This window comes from Oncorhynchus nerka, linkage group LG6 (assembly GCF_034236695.1).
Source record: "Oncorhynchus nerka isolate Pitt River linkage group LG6, Oner_Uvic_2.0, whole genome shotgun sequence".
Classification (NCBI taxonomy): Eukaryota; Metazoa; Chordata; class Actinopteri; order Salmoniformes; family Salmonidae; genus Oncorhynchus; species Oncorhynchus nerka.
The window spans coordinates 80949714-80975784 of record NC_088401.1 but is presented as its reverse complement, the minus strand read 5'-3'; the positions used below and the strand labels follow the sequence as shown (position 1 = coordinate 80975784).

General features: G+C 43.8%; 1 protein-coding gene across 4 annotated transcripts in view; it reads left to right on the top strand.

Moving 5' to 3' along the window:
- LOC115136302 (glutamate receptor 3) overlaps positions 1–26071 on the top strand; it is a 339674-nt gene that overhangs the window by 164075 nt on the left and 149528 nt on the right. For all 4 annotated transcript variants that reach the window (XM_065019924.1, XM_065019923.1, XM_065019922.1 and 1 more), the window contains exon 4: positions 12545–12732. In XM_065019924.1, coding sequence (XP_064875996.1) covers positions 12545–12732 — 188 coding nt within the window. The remainder of the gene's footprint in view (positions 1–12544; positions 12733–26071) is intronic.

Sequence of the window (26071 nt, the reverse complement as noted above, 5' to 3'; positions counted from 1 at the left end):
TGCCATCTGCTTTGATGGGACTGATCTCAGACTGCAGCTCTGCTTTTAACACAGACAACCCTGGTGCCATCTACTTTGATGGGACTGATCTCAGACAACAGCTCTGCTTTTAACACAGACAACCCTGGTGCCATCTGCTTTGATGGGACTGGACTGGATGGGCTGGGAGGAGAATGGAAGAAGAGACACAAGGAAGAGGCAACCCTTACTCACTGACAGAGTGGGCTACACGCATAGGGAATGTTGTCACTGAAGAGAGCACAGTATGTTGCTAGTTGGACACATCCTCTGATATTCTTCTGCCAGAAAGATACAGTATGTTATAAGGAAAGATGAGAAAAGGAGATTACAGTTTTACCCTGATGATCAGAGGCTCCCATACACACACACACACCACCACCACCACCACCACCACCACCACCACTTGTACTGCAGTGATTTATAGAGGAAATCTTGTTGTTGTCTTCCAGACTGTATGTAGTCGACCGTATTACATTTTTAGATGTGATTCAGGTGTGAGGAGAGATGCTCTCTTATAAGGATGGCTGTAAATGGGATTTATAGGTCTGCAGCTTAAATAGCACCCTATTCCCTATGTAGTGCCCTACTTTTGAATATACTGTATGGTGCCATTTGTCTGTGTTGAGCTGTGTAATAGCTTAAATAGCACCCTATTCCCTATGTAGTGCCCTACTTTTGAATATACTGTATGGTGCCATTTGTCTGTGTTGAGCTGTGTAATAAAGGTAGGATAGAGCAGGGGGTTATGAGAAGTGTCGAACTCTGTCTTTGAGGTAGGATAGAGCAGGGGGGTTATGAGAAGTGTTGAACTCTGTCTTTGAGGTAGGATAGAGCAGGGGCGTTATGAGAAATGTCGAACTCTGTGTTTGAGGTAGGATAGAGCAGGGGGTTATGAGAAGTGTCGAACTCTGTCTTTGAGGTAGGATACAGCAGGGGCGTTATGAGAAGTGTCGAACTCTGTCTTTCAGGTAGGATAGAGCAGGGGGTTATGAGAAGTATCGAACTCTGTCTTTGAGGTAGGATAGAGCAGGGGGTTATGAGAAGTGTCGAACTCTGACTCTGCCTCAGAGTTCCCGTGCTGATGCACTTGATCAGATAATGAATCAACAATGATGTGGTCATCAACCCTGTCTGGCAAGGACATGGTATTATTGTCTGTGATTTAGACTAGCATGGATGGTCATGCAAATTCAGCCCCAGCCCGGTGAAGCATTGAATCGTCCATATTTAACTTTCAATGTTAATTAGGCCAGAGTGATCTGATGAGCGAGGAACTAACAGGGCTATAGGAGAATGATTACCACATCCATACACCATGAGCTAATCTGGTGTTATCTCTATTTGTTTGATTTGTTCACGCTGTTCTGGGTGAAGAAGTAGCTGTTACGACCCCTCATCTTTGCTGCGTTCGTTTGTTGACTCTGTTCTAGGTGAAGAAGTAGCTGTTACGACCCCTCATCTTTGCTGCGTTCGTTTGTTCACGCTGTTCTGTGTGAAGAAGTAGCTGTTACGTCCCCTCATCTTTGCTGCGTTCGTTTGTTCACGCTGTTCTGGGTGAAGAAGTAGCTGTTACGTCCCGTCATCTTTGCTGCGTTCGTTTGTTGACTCTGTTCTGGGTGAAGAAGTAGCTGTTACGACCCCTCATCTTTGCTGCATTCGTTTGTTCACGCTGTTCTGTGTGAAGAAGTAGCTGTTACGTCCCCTCATCTTTGCTGCGTTCGTTTGTTCACGCTGTTCTGGGTGAAGAAGTAGCTGTTACGTCCCGTCATCTTTGCTGCGTTCGTTTGTTGACTCTGTTCTGGGTGAAGAAGTAGCTGTTACGACCCCTCATCTTTGCTGCGTTCGTTTGTTGACGCTGTTCTGGGTGAAGAAGTAGCTGTTACGTCCCGTCATCTTTGCTGCGTTCGTTTGTTGACGCTGTTGACGATGCACAATCGAGAGCATCCTGGCGGGCTGTATCACCGCCTGGTACGGCAACTGCTCCGCCCTCAACCGTAAGGCTCTCCAGAGGGTAGTGAGGTCTGCACAACGCATCACCGGGGGCAAACTACCTGCCCTCCAGGACACCTACACCACCCGATGTTACAGGAAGGCCATAAAGATCATCAAGGACATCAACCACCCGAACCACTGCCTGTTCACCCCGCTATCATCCAGAAGGCGAGGTCAGTACAGGTGCATCAAAGCTGGGACCGAGAGACTGAAAAACAGCTTCTATCTCAAGGCCATCAGACTGTTAAACAGCCACCACTAACATTGAGTGGCTGCTGCCAACACACTGTCATTGACACTGACCCAACTCCAGCCACTTTAATAATGGGAAATGATGTAAATATATCACTAGCCACTTTAAACAATGCTACCTTATATAATGTTACTTACCCTACATTATTCATCTCATATGCATATGTATATACTGTACTCTAGATCATCGACTGCATTCTTATGTCACTAGCCACTTTAACTATGCCACTTTGTTTACTTTGTCTACATACTCATCTCATATGTATATACTGTACTCGATACCATCTACTGTATGCTGCTCTGTACCATCACTCATTCATATATCCTTATGTACATATTCCTTATCCCCTTACACTGTGTATAAGACAGTAGTTTTGGAATTGTTAGTTAGATTACTTGTTGGTTATCACTGCATTGTCGGAACTAGAAGCACAAGCATTTCGCTACACTCGCATTAACATCTGCTAACCATGTGTATGTGACAAATAAAATTGGATTTGATTTGATTTGATTTTCTAGGTGAAGAAGTAGCTGTTACGTCCCCTCATCTTTGCTGCGTTCGTTTGTTCACGCTGTGTTTCCTCTCTTCCTTCTCATTTTGACATCTAAATGAAAACTTAACTTTGCTGCTGACTTCTCAGAAAAGAATGTGTGGAATAAAAAAAATAGAATGTCGTCCAATTCTGCTAAATAATATTTACCAGCTAAATCCATCTCTTCATTTCCATACAAATGTAAAACTAGGGAGGCATGGAATCTTCTCTACATCTCAAATTAATCAAAAATGTTCACATAGAGATCAGGGTGCTGCCGGCAGCACGGAGAAAGAGAGCGAGAGACAAGGAGGGAGGGACAAAATGACTCCTTTCAAAATAAAAGCCATTTGAGATGCTAATCAGAATGACCCGTCTCTGTTTTTACATCTGAACATTTGTTTTACTTCTTCTAGCACAATGATGATTTAAGACAATTGGACGGATTGGAAATATAGATGAATGTATATTCACAATGCCCTCTTTCTTCATCTTCTTTCCTCTCTACTGTTCCCCCTGTCGGACTGAATGGAGCGATAACTTCTGCTGCTTATGAAGTGACCAAATACTTCCAGGGTCTTCATTTTATAATATAACTGCCTTTTAAAATGGTCTGAACAGTCCTTGTTTAGGACCTGTCTCTAATGCTAATGGTACAAGCATCAGGGATTACAGTGTTGTCAGTCTACATAATAAACATCAGGGATTACAGTGTTGTCAGTCTACATATTAAGCATCAGGGATTACAGTGTTGTCAGTCTACATATTAAGCATCAGGGATTACAGTGTTGTCAGTCTAAATATTAAGCATCAGGGATTACAGTGTTGTCAGTCTACATATTAGGCATCAGGGATTACAGTGTTGTCAGTCTACATATTAAGCATCAGGGATTACAGTGCTGTCAGTCTACATATTAAGCATCAGGGATTACAGTGTTGTCAGTCTACATATTAAGCATCAGGGATTACAGTGTTGTCAGTCTACATATTAAGCATCAGGGATTACAGTTTTGTCAGTCTACATATTAAGCATCAGGGATTACAGTGCTGTCAGTCTACATATTAAGCATCAGGGATTACAGTGATGTCAGTCTACATATTAAGCATCAGGGATTACAGTGTTGTCAGTCTACATATTAAGCATCAGGGATTACAGTGGTGTCAGTCTACATATTAAGCATCAGGGATTACAGTGGTGTCAGTCTACATATTAAGTATCAGGGATTACAGTGGTGTCAGTCTACATATTAAGCATCAGGGATTACAGTGCTGTCAGTCTACATATTAAGCATCAGGGATTACAGTGTTGTCAGTCTACATATTAAGCATCATGGATTACAGTGATGTCAGTCTACATATTAAGCATCAGGGATTACAACCACCACTCTACCTGAACATAACCACCACTCTACCTGAACATAACCACCACTCTACCTGAACATAACCACCACTCTACCCGAACATAACCACCACTCTACCTGAACATAACCACCTCTCTACGTGAACATTACCACCACTCTACCTGAACATAACCACCACTCTACCTGAACATAACCACCACTCTACCTGAACATAACCACCACTCTACCCGAACATTACCACCATTCTACATGAACATAACCACCACTCTACCTGAACATAACCACCACTCTACCTGAACATAACCACCACTCTACCCGAATATTACCACCATTCTACGTGAACATAACCACCACTCTACCTGAACATAACCACCACTCCACCTGAACATAACCACCAATCTACCTGAACATAACCACCACTCCACCTGAACATAACCACCACTCCATCTGAACATAACCACCACTCTACCTGAACATAACCACCTCTCTACCCGAACATTACCACCATTCTACGTGAACATAACCACCACTCTACCTGAACATAACCACCACTCCACCTGAACATAATCACCAATCTACCTGAACATAACCACCAATCTACCTGAACATAACCACCACTCCACCTGAACATAACCACCACTCCACTTGCTCCAATGTGTACCTGACCATAAACATCAATGCCTTTCTTAAAACGTGTTATGGCTGCAATCCCAATACCGGGATCGATATGACAACTACCAGTGAAAATAGAGGGCGCCAAATTCAAACCACAGAAATCTCATAAATACAATTCCTAAAACATACATGTGTTTTATATAATTTTAAAGGTCATCTTGTTGTTAATCCCACCAAAGTGTCCGATTTCAAATAGGCTTTTCAGCGAAAGCACTACAAACGATTATGTTAGGTCTCCACCAAACCACAATAAGCACAGCCATTTTCCAGCGAAATATAGCATTCACAAAATGCAGAAATAAAGATAAAATTAATCACTAACCTTGAATTATCTTCATCAGATGACACTCATAGGACTTCATGTTACACGAAAATGTATGTTATTTATGTCCAATTAGCTACTTTGGTTAGCACATTTGGTAAACAATTCCAAAGCCACAAAGTGCGTCCACTATAACGTGACAAAATATCCAAAAATGTCATAACAGTCAGTAGAAACATGTCAAATGATGTACTGAATCAATCTTTAGAATGTTGTTTACATATATCTTGAATAACGTTCCAAACGGAGAATTAGAATGACTTCAGATGACCGGTGGAACGCAGGTGCTTCCCCTGTGAACGAGCATGGTGAAAGCATGGTCAACTCGTGGCAGTGGTGACTATTTCCTGTCTCATTCGACCCCCCTTCACATTAGAGTGATCAGACAAAGTTCTATTGACTGTTGACATCTAGTGGAAGGTGTAGGAAGTGAAAACTCATCCATATCTCGCTGTAATTTCAATGAGAGCTTGGTTGAAAATCTGCCACCCCAGAAAACAAACAGGAAGTGGAATTTCTCAGGTTTTTGCCTGCTATATGAGTTCTGTTAATACTCACAGACATAATTCAAACAGTTTTAGAAACTTCAGATGTTTTCTATCCAATACTACTAATACTATGCAAATATTAGCAACTATGACTGAGGAGCAGCCCGTTGAATATGAGCACCTCTGTGCACCTTTCATCCAAGCTACTCAATACTGCCCCTGCAGCCATAAGAAGTTAAAATCAATACACAGAAGTATATATTTTTAAACCTGCATATTTTGCTAAAAGAAATCCAGGTTAGAAGGCAATATTAACCAGGTGAAATTGGGTCACTTCTCTTGCGTTCATTGCACGCAGAGTCAATGTGTATGCAACAGTTTGGGCCGCCTAATTTGCCAGAATTATGACATAACATTGAAGGTTGTGCAATGTAACAGGAATATTTAGACTTATGGATGCCACCCGTTAGATAAAATACGGAACGGTTCCGTATTTCACTGAAAGAATAAACGTCTTGTTTTCGAGATGATTTCTAGATGATTTCTGGAGTTTCTGGATTCGACCATATTAATGACCTAAGGCTCATATTTCTGTGTGTTATTATGTTATAACTAAGTCTATGATTTGATAGAGCAGTCTGACTGAGCGATGGTAGGCACCAGCAGGCTCGTAAGCATTCATTCAAACAGCAATTTAGTGCATTTTGACAGCAGCTCGTCGCTGTGCTTCAAGCATTGAGCTGTTTATGACTTCAAGCCTATAAACTCCCCAGATTAGGCTGGTGTAACTGATGTGAAATGGCTAGCTAGTCAGCGGGGTGCGCGCTAATAGTGTTTCAAACGTCACTCGCTCTGAGACTTGGAGTGGTTGTTCCCCTTACTCTGCAAGGGCCACGGCTTTTGTGGAGCGATGGGTAACGCTGCTTCGAGGGTGGCTGTTGTCGATGTGTTCCTGGTTCGAGCCCAGGTAGGGGCGAGGAGAGGGACGGAAGCTATACTGTTACACTGGCAATATTAAAGTGCCTATAAAAACATCCAATAGTCAAAGGTATATGAAATACAAATCGTATAGAGATAAATTGTCCTATAATTTCTATAATAACTACAACCTAAAACTTCTTACCTGGGAATACTGAAGACTCATGTTAAAAGGAACCACCAGCTTTCATATGTTCTCATGTTCTGAGCAAGGAACTTAAACGTTAGCTTTCTTACATGGCACATATTGCACTTTTACTTTCTTCTCCAACACTTTGTTTTTGTATTATTTAAACCAAATTGAACATGTTTAATTTTATTTGAGGCTAAATTGATTTTATTGATGTATTTTATTAAGCTAAAATAAGTGTTCATTCAGTATTGTTGTAATTGTGACTATTACAAAAACATTTTTTAAACAAATCGGACGATTAATCGGTAGTGTTTTTTTTTTGGTTCTCCAATAATCGGTATAGGTTTCGGCGTTGAAAAATGATAATCGGTCGACCTCTACTCTCTAGTGCAGGCCATTTGACTTGACATCTCTAACACCTGAGGACTGAGGAGGGTGAAGGGTACAGTACAGACTCCTTGTGTTTTACAGCAATGGTTACATTATGTAACCCATGATTACTTAGCTGGCTTTTACTCTGCACATTTAGTGGAGGATGAAACAGTCATGACCTGGATGTGTGTGTACATGTTTGTACAGTGTGTTTGTGTTTGTTCAATCGCCTCGCTCCTCACCGAAAAGGTCATTTGGTGGAGAGGGGAGCTCCGCAGTGGTAGGCTGCATGCTGGGTGTAAAGACACAGAACCCCAGTTCCTCATCCCCTATCACCCCTGTGCAAGCAAAAACAACCACAACTTGATGTTGTTGTGGTCTGTGTGTTTGACTCTGTGAGGTTAATGTCTGTAGTAGGTCCATAGAGACAAGGCAGGTAGCCTAGTGGTTAGAGCGTTGGGCCAGTAACTGAAAGGTTGCTCGATCGAATCCCCGAACTGACAAGGTAAAAATATATCGTTCTTCCCCTGAGCAAGGCAATTAACCCCCTGTTCCCCAGGCACCAAAGACGTGGATGTTGTTAAAGACAGCCCCCCCCCCCCTCCGCACCTCTCTGATTCAGAAGGATTGGGTTAAATGCGGAAGACACAATTCAGTTGAAGGCTTTCAGTTGTACAACTAACTAAGTATCTCCCTTAGCGAGGTAGACTGACTCACTGGGAACAATAAACGACATGCTTTTTTTCTCTCTCTGCTCTCTTTCTATTCACCATCCTGTGACAAGGCAATTTGCATAATCCCCATATATTTCATTGTTCGCAACAATATGAATCATCATTTGTGATAAATCAGTACATCTGACAGGAAGTGTTTCGGAGGTAGATTGTGCTGTTGTAGTGAGTTCTGTACGCTTGAGGCTTGAGTTCCTATAGCAAAAAGGACAATGTGTAGAGTTCAATGGGTAGATGATGGAAAAAAAAGCTTTAGTGCGTCTACATTCATGAGAACAACTACATTGTTTCTGACTTAATGATTAATTTCCATTACCGCCGCTCATATTCTCTCTCTCTCCATACATCTAAAAAAAAAACATGTTTTAAAGAAAAATCTTATTTCATCTTGAAGGAAACCGACAATCTCTCACTGATCACTGAGAGCTCTAGCTCTGTTAAATTAAAATACGTCACATATGAATCATTCAAATGATTTATTCTACAGTACTGGTAACCTTATTGCCCACATGGCACAATGTACCTTGGTCAAAAGTAGTGCACTAAATATAAAACAGGGCTCCATTTGGGCAGCAGACACCACAATAGGGGGAGCTGGATAAATCTTTCATTTTTGATTGCCTTTATTTTTAATTTAGTTGGCACAACGTTCCAATGATGTTCCAATGACAGATTGGAGGTAAGATAGTGTTTCTCTACAATGTCAATGTTAACATGAGGTTGACTTAAATGTCATGATTAAACCATGTCAACACACGATCACATCGACCATCAGCCGTCAGCCATCTAATGTCCGCTAGCTCTAGTTAATAATATGGAGATCATCAGCCCTCCTCTAGTTAATAATATGGAGATCACCAGTCCTCCTCTAGTTAATAACATGGAGATCACCAGTCCTCCTCTAGTTAATAACATGGAGATCATCAGTCCTCCTCTAGTTAATAACATGGAGATCATCAGCCTTCCTCTAGTTAATAACCTGGTAGATCATCAGCCCTGCTCTAGTTAATAACATGGAGATCACCAGCCCTCCTCTAGTTAATAACATGGTAGATCATCAGTCCTCCTCTAGTTAATAACATGGAGATCATCAGTCCTCCTCTAGTTAATAACATGGAGATCATCAGTCCTCCTCTAGTTAATAACATGGAGATCATCAGCCCTCCTCTAGTTAATAACATGGAGATCACCAGCCCTCCTCTAGTTAATAACATGGAGATCATCAGCCCTCCTCTAGTTAATAATATGGAGATCACCAGTCCTCCTCTAGTTAATAACATGGTAGATCACCAGCCTTCCTCTAGTTAATAACATGGAGATCATCAGCCCTCCTCTAGTTAATAACATGGAGATCATCAGTCCTCCTCTAGTTAATAACCTGGAGATCACCAGCCCTCCTCTAGTTAATAACATGGAGATCATCAGCCCTCCTCTAGTTAATAACATGGAGATCATCAGCCCTCCTCTAGTTAATAACATGGAGATCACCAGCCTTCCTCTAGTTAATAACCTGGAGATCATCAGCCCTCCTGTAAGGGTTTTCCTCCTCTTCGTCTGAAGAGGAGGTGTAGCAAGGATCGGACCAAGATGCGGCGTGGTAAGTGTCCATGGTTGTTTATTTAAAAACATGAACTGAACACTCAATGAATACAAAACAATAAACGTGAACAAAACCGAAACAGTACCGTGTGGCGAACAAACACAGACACGGAAACAATCACCCACAAACACACAGTGAAACCCAGGCTACCTAAGTATGATTCTCAATCAGAGACAACTAATGACACCTGCCTCTGATTGAGAACCATACTAGGCCGAAACATTGAAATTCCCAAAACCTAGAAAAACAAACATAGACAACCCACCCAACTCACGCCCTGACCATACTAAATAAATACAAAACAAAGGAAATTAAGGTCAGAACGTGACACCTCCTCTAGTTAATAACATGGAGATCATCAGCCCTCCTCTAGTTAATAACATGGAGATCATCAGCCTTCCTCTAGTTAATAACATGGAGATCATCAGCCCTCCTCTAGTTAATAACATGGAGATCACCAGCCCTCCTCTAGTTAATAACATGGAGATCATCAGCCCTCCTCTAGTTAATAACCTGGTAGATCATCAGCCCTCCTCTAGTTAATAACCTGGTAGATCACCAGCCTTCCTCTAGTTAATAACATGGAGATCATCAGCCTTCCTCTAGTTAATAATATGGAGATCACCAGCCCTCCTGTAGTTAATAACATGGAGATCATCATCCCTCCTCTAGTTAATAATATGGAGATCACCAGCCCTCCTGTAGTTAATAACATGGAGATCATCAGCCCTCCTCTAGTTAATAACATGGAGATCATCAGCCTTCCTCTAGTTAATAACATGGAGATCACCAGCCCTCCTCTAGTTAATAACATGGAGATCACCAGCCCTCCTCTAGTTAATAACCTGGTAGATCATCAGCCCTCCTCTCTAGTTAATAACATGGAGATCATCAGCCCTCCTCTCTAGTTAATAACATGGAGATCACCAGCCTTCCTCTAGTTAATAACATGGAGATCACCAGCCTTCCTCTAGTTAATAACATGGAGATCACCAGCCCTCCTCTAGTTAATAACATGGAGATCATCAGCCCTCCTCTAGTTAATAACATGGAGATCATCAGCCCTCCTCTAGTTAATAACATGGAGATCACCAGCCCTCCTCTAGTTAATAACCTGGTAGATCACCAGCCCTCCTCTAGTTAATAACATGGAGATCATCAGTCCTCCTCTAGTTAATAACATGGAGATCACCAGCCCTCCTGTAGTTAATAACATGGAGATCATCAGCCCTCCTCTAGTTAATAACCTGGTAGATCATCAGTCCTCCTCTCTAGTTAATAACATGGAGATCACCAGCCCTCCTCTAGTTAATAATATGGAGATCACCAGCCCTCCTCTAGTTAATAACATGGAGATCATCAGCCCTCCTCTAGTTAATAACATGGAGATCATCAGCCCTCCTCTAGTTAATAACCTGGAGATCACCAGTCCTCCTCTCTAGTTAATAACATGGAGATCATCAGCCCTCCTCTAGTTAATAACATGGTAGATCATCAGTCCTCCTCTCTAGTTAATAACATGGAGATCACCATCCCTCCTCTAGTTAATAACCTGGTAGATCATCAGTCCTCCTCTCTAGTTAATAACATGGAGATCACCAGCCCTCCTCTAGTTAATAACCTGGTAGATCATCAGTCCTCCTCTCTAGTTAATAACATGGAGATCATCAGCCCTCCTCTCTAGTTAATAACATGGAGATCACCAGCCCTCCTCTAGTTAATAACATGGAGATCATCAGCCCTCCTCTAGTTAATAACATGGAGATCATCAGTCCTCCTCTAGTTAATAACATGGTAGATCATCAGTCCTCCTCTAGTTAATAACATGGAGATCACCAGCCCTCCTCTAGTTAATAACCTGGTAGATCATCAGCCCTCCTCTAGTTAATAACATGGAGATCATCAGTCCTCCTCTAGTTAATAACATGGAGATCACCAGCCTTCCTCTAGTTAATAACATGGAGATCATCAGCCCTCCTCTAGTTAATAACATGGAGATCATCAGTCCTCCTCTAGTTAATAACCTGGTAGATCATCAGCCCTCCTCTAGTTAATAACCTGGTAGATCATCAGCCCTCCTCTAGTTAATAACATGGAGATCATCAGCCCTCCTCTAGTTAATAACATGGTAGATCATCAGCCCTCCTCTAGTTAATAACCTGGTAGATCATCAGTCCTCCTCTAGTTAATAACCTGGTAGATCATCAGCCCTCCTCTAGTTAATAACATGGAGATCATCAGCCCTCCTCTAGTTAATAACATGGAGATCACCAGCCCTCCTCTAGTTAATAACCTGGTAGATCACCAGCCCTCCTCTAGTTAATAACCTGGTAGATCACCAGCCTTCCTCTAGTTAATAACCTGGTAGATCACCAGCCTTCCTCTAGTTAATAACCTGGTAGATCACCAGCCTTCCTGTAGTTAAATAAACTTCATATTTTCTGGTCAATGCACAATTACATTTACTGTCTGTCTTTTCTGTCTAAAAGGTTTTAATAAATAATGTCAGATTGTAATGATTTATTTATTCATCTCATAAATGATTTATTTATTACAATAAGATGATCCGCTTTTGTGTTTTCACTGTGTAGATTTAAAGTTCTCTGTAACCCCTTTCTTAGTTGATTCAACTTATTATAAATGGCTCTGGTTCCTTTTCTACCTCTCTCTCACTCTCTCTATCTCCCTCTCTCTCTCACTCTCTCACTCTCACTCTCTCTCTCTCTTGCTCTCTCTCTCTCTCTCTCTCCCTCTCTCACTCTCTCTCCCTCTCACTCTCACTCTCACTCTCTCTCTCTCTCTCACTCTCACTCTCTCTCTCTCTCACTCTCACTCTCTCTCTCTCTTGCTCTCTCTCTCTCTCGCTCTCTCACTCTCACTCTCTCTCACTCTCACTCTCACTCTCACTCTCTCTCACTCACTCACACTCTCACTCTCACTCTCACTCTCACTCTCTCTCTCTCTCGCTATCTCTCTCACTCTCTCACTCTCACTTTCTCTCACTCTCTCTCTCTCGCTCTCTCTCTCTCTCTCTCTCCCCCTCTCGCTCTCACTCTCTCGCTCTCTCTCTTTCTCTCTCTCTCTAGGTTTCTCTATCCTTCAGGCCATCATGGAGTCGGCCGTAACCAACAGCTGGCAGGTGACGGCTCGGTCTGTGGGGAGCATCACAGATGCAGCAGAGTTCAAACGGATCATCGAGGAGATGGACAGGAGGCAGGAGAAACGCTACGTCATTGACTGTGAGGTGGACAGGATCAACACTATCCTAGAACAGGTAGGACTCAGACTCAGACTTACAAAACACACTGAGCTATAGGTTTACCTATCGCAGGATTCCCCACGAAGCAAACCATTGACTATGTACAGACCCAGCGTGCGACAGAGCTGCAGGAGATGTGACCCGTTTTTGTTGTTTATGTTTTGAAGTTGTGTCTAGAGGGGCATATGGGGGAGGGAATACTGTCACCTTCAGGTGTTTCTATCCTTGTGTGCTGAGAGTGTCAGGTTCTTAGGTCTCCACAGTCTAGTATATGTCCCTCTGCCTGGAAATGGTTGATCTCCTCCTCTAGGATGAAGAAACTGTCTTCATTAATATCTGTGTATTCTATTGGGGGATATAGGTAGCACACAGGAGGACATTTGTCTCTGATGAGATCATTTCCTTAGTTATTTCAAACCAGATATAAAATGCTCCTTTTTTTATTAATTTAATCAAGTGGGTTATGTCTGCTCTATACCAAATTAGCATAGCCCCTGAGTCCCTTCCCTGTTTCACTCTGTGTAGTTTGACGGATGGGACTACCAGCTCTCTGTAACCTAGAGGGCAACCAGTGGGTCCATCTCCTCTATACCGTGTCTCTTGTAGAATAACATTGTCTGTATTCCTGAAGTCCAGGTTCCTGCTCTTTGGGCTAAAGGCAGATGACCTCAGGCTTGGGATATTCCAGGATGAGATATTGAAGGCTTTGTGTTCCAGAAAGTGTATAATGCGTTTGGTTGTGTGATTTGGCCTCCGACAGGTATGTGTGAGCATAGCCGGCTCAGCATCTGATACATGCCATTGGCTTGGGCCAGATTATCTCTCTCTCTGCCCCCCACACACACCTTTTCTCTGGGCTTAATGCCTCTACACTGCTTAATAACCCCTCAGTTTACCGTTGCAGACCGTCTATATGTCTCTATGCCTAAAAGGCAATCAGACACATAATTGTATTCCTCTTGTGGATAGCATTTCACTTAGCTATATTATATTGGTTTCTCCCTGTTTTACAATATCCCCTCAAAGAGTGTTAGTTTCAGTCTAATTCGAGACCAGAGTCATAGTTTCATTCTGAATTGCTTTAGGTATTAATTTATTGTGTGTCATGTTATTACCGTCGTGCAGCTAAATGTCCTTACTCGTTAATTCTAGGGTAAATTGTAAAAAAAAAGATCTATTCAACCTATATTCATTCAGTTCAGGATAAGCATGGGATTTTAAAAGGGTCTGTAGAGAATATACTGTACTCAGACAACTTAACGGCTGTGTCTTTAACGGGGTTCTCAGACCTATAATAGTACTAATCTGCATGTGTTCTAAGCATTTTCATGTGAAATCACTCAATGTCTCTATTCTCATATTCAATGAGGGTTTTGTCTCTGATGTAATCACCCCCTCAATAGTGTATCTTGTTCATTTACTGTAGCGTGTAAGAAGAGAGGAGGCACTCAACACAAGGCCTTCACCTCCCTCCAGGGCAGCAGTGGGCATACTCACACGTACATGCTCAGTTCCGTCGCCTCATCGTGGGTTGTCTAAGCTTCAGCTGATTGGGCTCATTTTGCCAAAGCCTCAGTGATGACTCAGAAGCTGCTAGACTTTGCCATATCTAGCACCCTAGGGTGTTCCATTATTCTGTAAGTCTGGCCCCCTAGGGATTCCATTATTCTGCAAGTCTGGCCCCATAGACTGTACCATTATTCTGTAAGTCTGGTACCCTAGGATGTTCCATTAATCTGTAAGTCTGGTCCCCTAGGGTGTTCCATTATTCTGTAAGTCTGAACCCCTAGGGTGTTCCATTATTCTGTAAGTCTGGTCCCCTAGGATGTTCCATTAATCTGTAAGTCTGGTCCCCTAGGGTGTTCCATCATTCTGTAAGTCTGGTCCACTAGGGTGTTCTATTATTCTGGAAGTCTGGTACCCTAGGATGTTCCATTATTCTGTAAGTCTGGTCCCCTAGTGTGTTCTATTATTCTGTACGTCTGGTACCCTAGGATGTTCCATTATTCTGTAAGTCTGGCCCCCTAGGGTGTTCCATTATTCTGTAAGTCTGCCCCCCCAGGGTGTTCCATTAATCTGTAAGTCTGGACCACTAGGGTGTTCCATTATTCTGTAAATCTGGTCCCCTATGGTTCCCATTATTCTGTAAGTCTGGCCCCCTAGCGTGTTCCATTATTCTGTAAGTCTGGTCCCCTAGGGTGTTCCATTATTCTGTACGTCTGGTCCCCTAGGGTGTTCCATTATTCTGTAAGTCTGGTCCCCTAGGGTGTTCCATTATTCTGTAAATCTGGTTCCCTAGGATGTTCCTTTATTCTGTAAGTCTGGTACCCTAGGATGTTCCATTATTCTGTCTGGTCCCCTAGGATGTTCCATTATTCTGTAAGTCTGGTCCCCTAGGGTGTTCCATTATTCTGCAAGTCTGTCCCCATAGACTGTACCATTATTCTGTAAATCTGGTCCCCTAGGGTGTTCTAGGGTGTTCTATTATTCTGTAAGTCTGGTCCCCTAGGATGTTCCATTATTCTGTAAGTCTGATCCCCTGGGGTGTTCCATTATTCTGTAAGTCTGGCCCCATAGACTGTACCATTATTCTGTCAGTCTGGTCCCGTAGGGTGTTCCATTATTCTGTAAGTCTGGCCCACTAGGGCGTTCCATTAATCTGTAAGTCTGGCCCCCTAGGGTGTTCTATTATTCTGTAAATCTGGCCCCCTAGGGTGTTCCATTATTCTGTAAGTCTGGTACCATAGGATGTTCCATTATTCTGTAAGTCTGGCCCCCTAGGGTGTTCCATTATTCTGTAAATCTGGCCCCCCAGGGTGTTCCATTAATCTGTAAATCTGGACCACTAGGGTGTTCCATTATTCTGTAAATCTGGTCCCCTATGGTTCCCATTATTCTGTAAGTCTGGCCCCCTAGGGTGTTCCATTATTCTGTAAGTCTGGTCCCCTAGGGTGTTCCATTATTCTGTAAGTCTGGTCCCCTAGGGTGTTCCATTATTCTGTAAGTCTGGTCCCCTAGGGTGTTCCATTATTCTGTAAATCTGGTTCCCTAGGATGTTCCAATATTCTGTAAGTCTGGTACCCTAGGATGTTCCATTATTCTGTCTGGTCCCCTAGGATGTTCCATTATTCTGTAAGTCTGGTACCCTAGGGTGTTCCATTATTCTGTAAATCTGGTCCCCTAGGGTGTTCCATTATTCTGCAAGTCTGTCCCCATAGACTGTACCATTATTCTGTAAGTCTGGTCCCCTAGGGTGTTCTAGGGTGTTCTATTATTCTGTAAGTCTGGTCCCCTAGGATGTTCCATTATCCTGTAAGTCTGATCCCCTGGGATGTTCCATTATTCTGTATGTCTGGCCCCATAGACTGTACCATTATTCTGTAAGTCTGGTCCCCTAGGGTGTTCCATTATTCTGTAAGTCTGGCCCACTAGGGCGTTCCATTAATCTGTAAGTCTGGCCCCCTAGGGTGTTCTATTATTCTGTAAATCTGGCCCCCTAGGGTGTTCTATTATTCTGTAAGTCTGGTCCCCTAGGGTGTTCTATTATTCTGTAAGTCTGGTCCCCTAGGATGTTCCAGTATTCTGTAAGTCTGGCCCCCTAGGGTGTTCCATCAATCTGTATATCTGGCCCCCTAGTATGTTCCATTATTCTGTCAATCTGGCCCCCTAGGGTGATCCATTATTCTCTAAGTCTGGCCCCCTAGGGTGTTCTATTATTCTGTAAATCTGGCCCCCTAGGGTGTTCTATTATTCTGTAAGTCTGGTCCCCTAGGATGTTCCAGTATTCTGTAAGTCTGGCCCCCTAGGGTGTTCCATCAATCTGTATATCTGGCCCCCTAGTATGTTCCATTATTCTGTCAATCTGGCCCCCTAGGGTGATCCATTATTCTCTAAGTCTGGCCCCCTAGGGTGTTCTATTATTCTGTAAATCTGGCCCCCTAGGGTGTTCTATTATTCTGTAAGTCTGGTCCCCTAGGGTGTTCTATTATTCTGTAAGTCTGGCCCCCTAGGGTGTTCTATTATTCTGTAAGTCTGGCCCCCTAGGGTGTTCCATTATTCTGTAAGTCTGGTCCCCTAGGGTGTTCCATTATTCTTCAAGTCTGTCCCCATAGACTGTACCATTATTCTGTAAGTCTGGTCCCCTAGGGTGTTCTAGGGTGTTCTATTATTCTGTAAGTCTGGTCCCCTAGGATGTTCGATTATTCTGTAAGTCTGGTCCCCTGGGGTGTTCCATTATTCTGTAAATCTGGCCCCCTATGGTGTTCTATTATTCTGTAAGTCTGGTCCCCTAGGGTGTTCTATTATTTGTAAATCTGGCCCCCTAGGGTGTTCTATTATTCTGTAAGTCTGGCCCCCTTGGGTGTTCCATTATTATGTTAGTCTGGTCCCCTAGGGTGTTCCATTATTCTGTAAATCCGGTCCCCTAGGGTGTTCTATTATTCTGTAAGTCTGGTCCCCTAGGGTGTTCTATTATTCTGTAAGTCTGGTACCCTAGGGTGTTCTATTATTCTGTAAGTCTGGTACCCTAGGATGTTCCATTAATCTGTAAGTCTGGTCCCCTAGGGTGTTCCATTATTCTGTAAGTCCGGTCCCCTCTGGTGTTCCATTATTCTGTAAGTCTGGTCCCATAGACTGTACCATTATTCTGTAAATCTGGTACCCTAGGGTGTTCCATTATTCTGTAAATCTGGTCCCCTAGGGTGTTCCATTAATCTGTAAGTCTGGCCCCATAGACTGTACCATTATTCTGTAAGTCTGGCCCCCTAGGGTGTTCCATTATTCTGTAAGTCTGGTCCCCTAGGGTGTTCCATTATTCTGTAAGTCTGGTACCCTAGGATGTTCCATTATTCTGTAAGTCTGGTACCCTAGAATGTTCCATTATTCTGTAAATCTGGCCCCCTAGGGTGTTCTATTATTCTGTAAGTCTGGTCCCCTAGGGTGTTATATTATTCTGTAAGTCTGGTACCCTAGGGTGTTCTATTATTCTGTAAGTCTGGTATCCTAGGATGTTCCATTAATCTGTAAGTCTGGTCCCCTAGGGTGTTCCATTATTCTGTAAATCCGGTCCCCTCTGGTGTTCCATTATTCTGTAAGTCTGGTCCCATAGACTGTACCATTATTCTGTAAGTCTGGTACCCTAGGGTGTTCCATTATTCTGTAAGTCTGGTCCCCTAGGGTGTTCCATTAATCTGTAAGTCTGGCCCCATAGACTGTACCATTATTCTGTAAGTCTGGCCCCCTAGGGTGTTCCATTATTCTGTAAGTCTGGTCCCCTAGGGTGTTCCATTATTCTGTAAGTCTGGTACCCTAGGATGTTCCATTATTCTGTAAGTCTGGTACCCTAGGATGTTCCATTATTCTGTAAATCTGGCCCCCTAGGGTGTTCTATTATTCTGTAAGTCTGGTCCCCTAGGGTGTTCCATTATTCTGCAAGTCTGTCCCCATAGACTGTACCATTATTCTGTAAGTCTGGTCCCCTAGGATGTTCCTTTATTCTCTAAGTCTGGCCCCATAGACTGTACCATTATTCTGTAAGTCTGGTCCCCTAGGGTGTTCTAGGGTGTTCTATTATTCTGTTAGTCTGGTCCCCTAGGATGTTCCATTATTCTGTAAGTCTGGTCCCCTGGGGTGTTCCATTATTCTGTAAGTCTGGCCCCATAGACTGTACCATTATTCTGTAAGTCTGGTCCCCTAGGGTGTTCCATTATTCTGTAAATCTGGCCCCCTAGGATGTTCCATTAATCTGTAAGTCTGGTCCCCTAGGGTGTTCCATTATTCTGTAAGTCCGGTCCCCTCTGGTGTTCCATTATTCTGTAAGTCTGGTCCCATAGACTGTACCATTATTCTGTAAGTCTGGTACCCTAGGGTGTTCCATTATTCTGTAAGTCTGGTCCCCTAGGGTGTTCCATTAATCTGTAAGTCTGGCCCCATAGACTGTACCATTATTCTGTAAGTCTGGCCCCCTAGGGTGTTCCATTATTCTGTAAGTCTGGTCCCCTAGGGTGTTCCATTATTCTGTAAGTCTGGTACCCTAGGATGTTCCATTATTCTGTAAGTCTGGTACCCTAGGATGTTCCATTATTCTGTAAATCTGGCCCCCTAGGGTGTTCTATTATTCTGTAAGTCTGGTCCCCTAGGGTGTTCCATTATTCTGCAAGTCTGTCCCCATAGACTGTACCATTATTCTGTAAGTCTGGTCCCCTAGGGTGTTCCATTATTCTGTAAATCTGGCCCCATAGACTGTACCATTATTCTGTAAGTCTGGTCCCCTAGGGTGTCCCATTATTCTGTAAGTCTGGTCCCCTGGGGTGTTCCATTATTCTGTAAGTCTGGCCCCATAGACTGTACCATTATTCTGTAAGTCTGGTCCCCTAGGGTGTTCCATTATTCTGTAAATCTGGCCCCCTAGGGCGTTCCATTAATCTGTAAGTCTGGCCCCCTAGGGTGTTCTATTATTCTGTAAATCTGTCCCCCTAGGGTGTTCTATTATTCTGTAAGTCTGGTACCCTAGGGTGTTCCATTAATCTGTAAGTCTGGCCCCCTAGTGTGTTCCATTATTCTGTCAATCTGGCCCCCTAGGGTGTTCCATTATTCTCTAAGTCTGGCCCCCTAGGGTGTTCTATTGTTCGGTAAATCTGGCCCCCTAGGGTGTTCTATTATTTTGTAAGTCTGGTCCCCTAGGGTGTTCTATTATTCTGTAAGTCTAGTCCCCTAGGGTGTTCCATTATTCTGTAAGTCCGGTCCCCTCTGGTCTTCCATTATTCTGTTAGTCTGGTCCCCTAGGGTGTTCCATTATTCTGTAAGTCCGGTCCCCTAGGGTGTTCCATTATTCTGTAAGTCCGGTCCCCTAGGGTGTTCTATTATTCCTTAAGTCTGGTCCCCTAGGGTGTTATATTATTCTGTAAGTCTGGTACCCTAGGGTGTTCCATTAATCTGTAAGTCTGGCCCCCTAGGGTGTTCCATTATTCTGTAAGTCTGGTACCCTAGGATGTTCCATTATTCTGTAAGTCTGGCCCCCTAGGGTGTTCCATTACTCGGTAAGTCTGGCCCCCCAGGGTGTTCCATTAATCTGTAAGTCTGGACCACTAGGGTGTTCCATTATTCTGTAAATCTGGTCCCCTATGGTTCCCATTATTCTGTAAGTCTGGCCCCCTAGGGTGTTCCATTATTCTGTATATCCGGTCCCCTAGGGTGTTCTATTATTCCTTAAGTCTGGTCCCCTAGGGTGTTCCATTATTCTGTAAATCTGGTTCCCTAGGATGTTCCATTATTCTGTAAGTCTGGTACCCTAGGATGTTCCATTATTCTGTCTGGTCCCCTAGGATGTTCCATTATTCTGTAAGTCTGGTACCCTAGGGTGTTCCATTATTCTGTAAGTCTGGTCCCCTAGGGTGTTCCATTATTCTGCAAGTCTGTCCCCATAGACTGTACCATTATTCTGTAAGTCTGGTCCCCTAGGGTGTTCTAGGGTGTTCTATTATTCTGTAAGTCTGGTCCCCTAGGATGTTCCATTATTCTGTAAGTCTGATCCCCTGGGGTGTTCCATTATTCTGTAAGTCTGGCCCCATAGACTGTACCATTATTCTGTAAGTCTGGTCCCCTAGGGTGTTCCATTATTCTGTAAGTCTGGCCCCCTAGGGTGTTCTATTATTTGTAAATCTGGCCCCCTAGGGTGTTCTTTTATTCTGTAAGTCTGGTCCCCTAGGGTGTTCTATTATTCTGTAAGTCTGGTCCCCTAGGATGTTCCATTATTCTGTAAGTCTGGCCCCCTAGGGTGTTCCATTAATCTGTAAGTCTGGCCCCCTAGTATGTTCCATTATTCTGTCAATCTGGCCCCCTAGGGTGTTCCATTATTCTCTAAGTCTGGCCCCCTAGGGTGTTCTATTATTCTGTAAGTCTGGTCCCCTAGGGTGTTCCATTATTCTGCAAGTCTGTCCCCATAGACTGTACCATTATTCTGTAAGTCTGGTCCCCTAGGGTGTTCTAGGGTGTTCTATTATTCTGTAAGTCTGGCCCCCTAGACTGTACCATTATTCTGTAAGTCTGGTCCCCTAGGGTGTTCCATTATTCTGTAAGTCTGGCCCACTAGGGCGTTCCATTAATCTGTAAGTCTGGCCCCCTAGGGTGTTCTATTATTCTGTAAATCTGGCCCCCTAGGGTGTTATATTATTCTGTAAGTCTGGTCCCCTAGGGTGTTCTATTATTCTGTAAGTCTGGTCCCCTAGGATGTTCCATTATTCTGTAAGTCTGGCCCACTAGGGCGTTCCATTAATCTGTAAGTCTGGCCCCCTAGGGTGTTCTATTATTCTGTAAATCTGGCCCCCTAGGGTGTTATATTATTCTGTAAGTCTGGTCCCCTAGGGTGTTCTATTATTCTGTAAGTCTGGTCCCCTAGGATGTTCCATTATTCTGTCAATCTGGCCCCCTAGGGTGTTCCATTATTCTCTAAGTCTGGCCCCCTAGGGTGTTCTATTATTCTGTAAGTCTGGCCCCCTAGGGTGTTCCATTATTCTGTAAGTCTGGTCCCCTAGGGTGTTCCATTATTCTGCAAGTCTGTCCCCATAGACTGTACCATTATTCTGTAAGTCTGGTCCCCTAGGGTGTTCTAGGGTGTTCTATTATTCTGTAAGTCTGGCCCCCTAGACTGTACCATTATTCTGTAAGTCTGGTCCCCTAGGGTGTTCCATTATTCTGTAAGTCTGGCCCACTAGGGCGTTCCATTAATCTGTAAGTCTGGCCCCCTAGGGTGTTCTATTATTCTGTAAATCTGGCCCCCTAGGGTGTTATATTATTCTGTAAGTCTGGTCCCCTAGGGTGTTCTATTATTCTGTAAGTCTGGTCCCCTAGGATGTTCCATTATTCTGTAAGTCTGGCCCCCTAGGGTGTTCCATTAATCTGTAAGTCTGGCCCCCTAGTATGTTCCATTATTCTGTCAATCTGGCCCCCTAGGGTGTTCCATTATTCTCCAAGTCTGGCCCCCTAGGGTGTTCTATTATTCTGTAAATCTGGCCCCCTAGGGTGTTCTATTATTCTGTAAGTCTGGTCCCCTAGGGTGTTCTATTATTCTGTAAGTCTGGTCCCCTAGGATGTTCCATTATTCTGTAAGTCTGGTCCCCTAGGGTGTTCTATTATTCTGTAAGTCTGGTCCCCTAGGGTGTTCCATTATTCTCCAAGTCTGGCCCCCTAGGGTGTTCTATTATTCTGTAAATCTGGCCCCCTAGGGTGTTCTATTATTCTGTAAGTCTGGTCCCCTAGGGTGTTCTATTATTCTGTAAGTCTGGTCCCCTAGGATGTTCCATTATTCTGTAAGTCTGGCCCCCTAGGGTGTTCTATTATTCTGTAAGTCTGGCCCCCTAGGGTTCCCATTATTCTGTAAGTCTGGCCCCCTAGGGTGTTCCATTATTCTGTAAGTCTGGCCCCCTAGGGTGTTCCATTATTCTGTTAGTCTGGTCCCCTAGGGTGTTCCATTATTCTGTAAATCCGGTCCCCTAGGGTGTTCTATTATTCTGTAAGTCTGGTCCCCTAGTATGTTCCATTATTCTGTAAGTCTGGTACCCTAGGATGTTCCATTATTCTGTAAGTCTGGTCCCCTAGGGTGTTCCATTATTCTGCAAGTCTGTCCCCATAGACTGTACCATTATTCTGTAAGTCTGGTCCCCTAGGGTGTTCTGGGGTTTTCTATTATTCTGTAAGTCTGGTCCCCTAGGATGTTCCATTATTCTGTAAGTCTGGCCCCCTAGGGTGTTCCATTATTCTGTTAGTCTGGTCCCCTAGGGTGTTCCATTATTCTGTAAATCCGGTCCCCTAGGGTGTTCTATTATTCTGTAAGTCTGGTCCCCTAGGGTGTTCTATTATTCTGTAAGTCTGGTACCCTAGGGTGTTCCATTAATCTGTAAGTCTGGCCCCCTAGGGTGTTCCATTATTCTGTATGTCTGGTCCCCTAGGGTTCCCATTATTCTGTAAGTCTGGCCCCCTAGGGTGTTCTATTATTCTGTAAGTCTGGCCCCCTAGGGTTCCCATTATTCTGTAAGTCTGGCCCCCTAGGGTGTTCCATTAATCTGTAAATCTGGCCCCCTAGGGTGTTCCATTATTCTGTTAGTCTGGTCCCCTAGGGTGTTCCATTATTCTGTAAATCCGGTCCCCTAGGGTGTTCTATTATTCTGTAAGTCTGGTCCCCTAGGGTGTTCTATTATTCTGTAAGTCTGGTACCCTAGGGTGTTCCATTAATCTGTAAGTCTGGCCCCCTAGGGTGTTCCATTATTCTGTATGTCTGGTCCCCTAGGGTTCCCATTATTCTGTAAGTCTGGCCCCCTAGGGTGTTCCATTATTCTGTAAGTCTGGTCCCCTAGGGTGTTCCATTATTCTGTAAGTCTGGTCCCCTAGGGTGTTCCATTATTCTGTAAATCTGGTCCCCTAGTATGTTCCATTATTCTGTAAGTCTGGTACCCTAGGATGTTCCATTATTCTGTCTGGTCCCCTAGGGTGTTCCATTATTCTGTAAGTCTGGTCCCCTAGGGTGTTCCATTATTCTGCAAGTCTGTCCCCATAGACTGTACCATTATTCTGTAAGTCTGGTCCCCTAGGGTGTTCCATTATTCTGCAAGTCTGTCCCCATAGACTGTACCATTATTCTGTAAGTCTGGTACCCTAGGATGTTCCATTATTCTGTCTGGTCCCCTAGGGTGTTCCATTATTCTGTAAGTCTGGTCCCCTAGGGTGTTCCATTATTCTGCAAGTCTGTCCCCATAGACTGTACCATTATTCTGTAAGTCTGGTCCCCTAGGGTGTTCCATTATTCTGTAAATCTGGTCCCCTAGTATGTTCCATTATTCTGTAAGTCTGGTACCCTAGGATGTTCCATTATTCTGTCTGGTCCCCTAGGGTGTTCCATTATTCTGTAAGTCTGGTCCCCTAGGGTGTTCCATTATTCTGCAAGTCTGTCCCCATAGACTGTATCATTATTCTGTAAGTCTGGTCCCCTAGGGTGTTCTGGGGTGTTCTATTATTCTGTAAGTCTGGTCCCCTAGGATGTTCCATTATTCTGTAAGTCTGGACCCATAGACTGTACCATTATTCTGTAAATCTGGTCCCCTAGGGTGTTCCATTATTCTGTTAGTCTGGTCCCCTAGGGTGTTCCATTATTCCTTAAGTCTGGTCCCCTAGGGTGTTATATTATTCTTTAAGTCTGGTACCCTAGGGTGTTCCATTATTCTGTAAGTCTGGTACCCTAGGGTGTTCCATTAATCTGTAAGTCTGGCCCCCTAGTATGTTCCATTATTCTGTCAATCTGCCCCCCTAGGGTGTTCCATTATTCTCCAAGTCTGGCCCCCTAGGGTGTTCCATTATTCTGTAAGTCTGGTCCCCTAGGGTGTTCCATTATTCTGTAAGTCTGGTCCCCTAGGCTGTTCCATTATTCTGTAAGTCTGGTCCCCTAGGGTGTTCCATTATTCTGTAAATCTGGTTCGCTTGGATGTTCCATTATTCTGTATGTCTGGTACCCTAGGATGTTCCATTATTCTGTAAGTCTGGCCCACTAGGGTGTTCCATTATTCTGTAAGTGGCCCACTAGGGTTTTCCATTATTCTGTAAATCTGGCCCACTAGGGCGTTCCATTAATCTGTAAGTCTGGCCCCCTAGGGTGTTCTATTATTCTGTAAATCTGGCCCCCTAGGGTGTTATATTATTCTGTAAGTCTGGTCCCCTAGGATGTTCCATTATTCTGTAAGTCTGGTCCGCTAGGGTGTTCCATTATTCTGTTAGTCTGGTCCCCTAGGGTGTTCTATTATTTTGTAAGTCCGGTCCCCGAGGGTGTTCCATTATTCTGTAAATCTGGTCCCCTAGGGTGTTCCATTATTCTGTTATTCTGGTCCCCTAGGGTGTTCCATTATTCTGTAAGTCTGGCCCCCTAGGGCGTTCCATTAATCTGTAAGTCTGGCCCCCTAGGGTGTTCTATTGTTCTGTAAATCTGGCCCCCTGGGGTGTTCTAATATTTTGTAAGTCTGGTCCCCTAGGCTGTTCTATTATTCTGTAAGTCTGGTCCCATAGGATGTTCCATTATTCTGTAAGTCTGGCCCCCTAGGGTGTTCCATTAATCTGTAAATCTGGCCCCCTAGTGTGTTCCATTATTCTGTCAATCTGGCCCCCTAGGGTGTTCCATTATTCTCTAAATCTGGCCCCCTAGGGTGTTCTATTATTCTGTAAATCTGGCCCCCTAGGGTGTTCTATTATTCTGTAAATCTGGTCCCCTAGGGTGTTCCATTATTCTGTTAGTCTGGTCCCCTAGGGTGTTCCATTATTCTGTAAGTCTGGTCCCCTAGGGTGTTCCATTATTCTGTAAGTCTGGCCCCCTAGGGTGTTCCATTATTCTGTAAGTCTGGTACCCTAGGATGTTCCATTATTCTGTAAGTCTGGCCCCCTAGGGTGTTCCATTATTCTATAAGTCTGGCCCCCTAGGGTGTTCCATTAATCTGTAAGTCTGGCCCCCTAGGGTGTTCCATTATTCTGTAAATCTGGTCCCCTATGGTTCCCATTATTCTGTAAGTCTGGCCCCCTAGGGTGTTCCATTATTCTGTAAGTCTGGTCCCCTAGGGTGTTCCATTATTCTGTAAGTCTGGTCCCCTAGGGTGTTCCATTATTCTGTAAGTCTGGTCCCCTAGGGTGTTCAATTATTCTGTAAATCTGGTTCCCTAGGATGTTCCATTATTCTGTAAGTCTGGTACCCTAGGATGTTCCATTATTCTGTAAGTCTGGCCCACTAGGGTGTTCCATTATTCTGTAAGTCTGGCCCACTAGGGTGTTCCATTATTCTGCAAGTCTGGCCCACTAGGGCGTTCCATTAATCTGTAAGTCTGGCCCCCTAGGGTGTTCTATTATTCTGTAAATCTGGCCCCCTAGGGTGTTATATTATTCTGTAAGTCTGGTCCCCTAGGATGTTCCATTATTCTGTAAGTCTGGCCCCCTAGGGTGTTCCATTAATCTGTAAATCTGGCCCCCTAGTATGTTCCATTATTCTGTCAATCTGCCCCCCTAGGGTGTTCCATTATTCTGTAAGTCTGGCCCCCTAGGGTGTTCCATTATTCTGTAAGTCTGGCCCCCTAGGGTGTTCTATTATTCTGTAAGTCTGGTCACCTAGGGTGTTCTATTATTCTGTAAGTCTGGGACCCTAGGGTGTTCCATTAATCTGTAAGTCTGGCCCCCTAGGGTGTTCCATTATTCTGTATGTCTGGTCCCCTAGGGTTCCCATTATTCTGTAAGTCTGGCCCCCTAGGGTGTTCCATTATTCTGTAAGTCCGGTCCCCTAGGGTGTTCTATTATTCCGTAAGTCTGGTCCCCTAGGGTGTTATATTATTCTGTA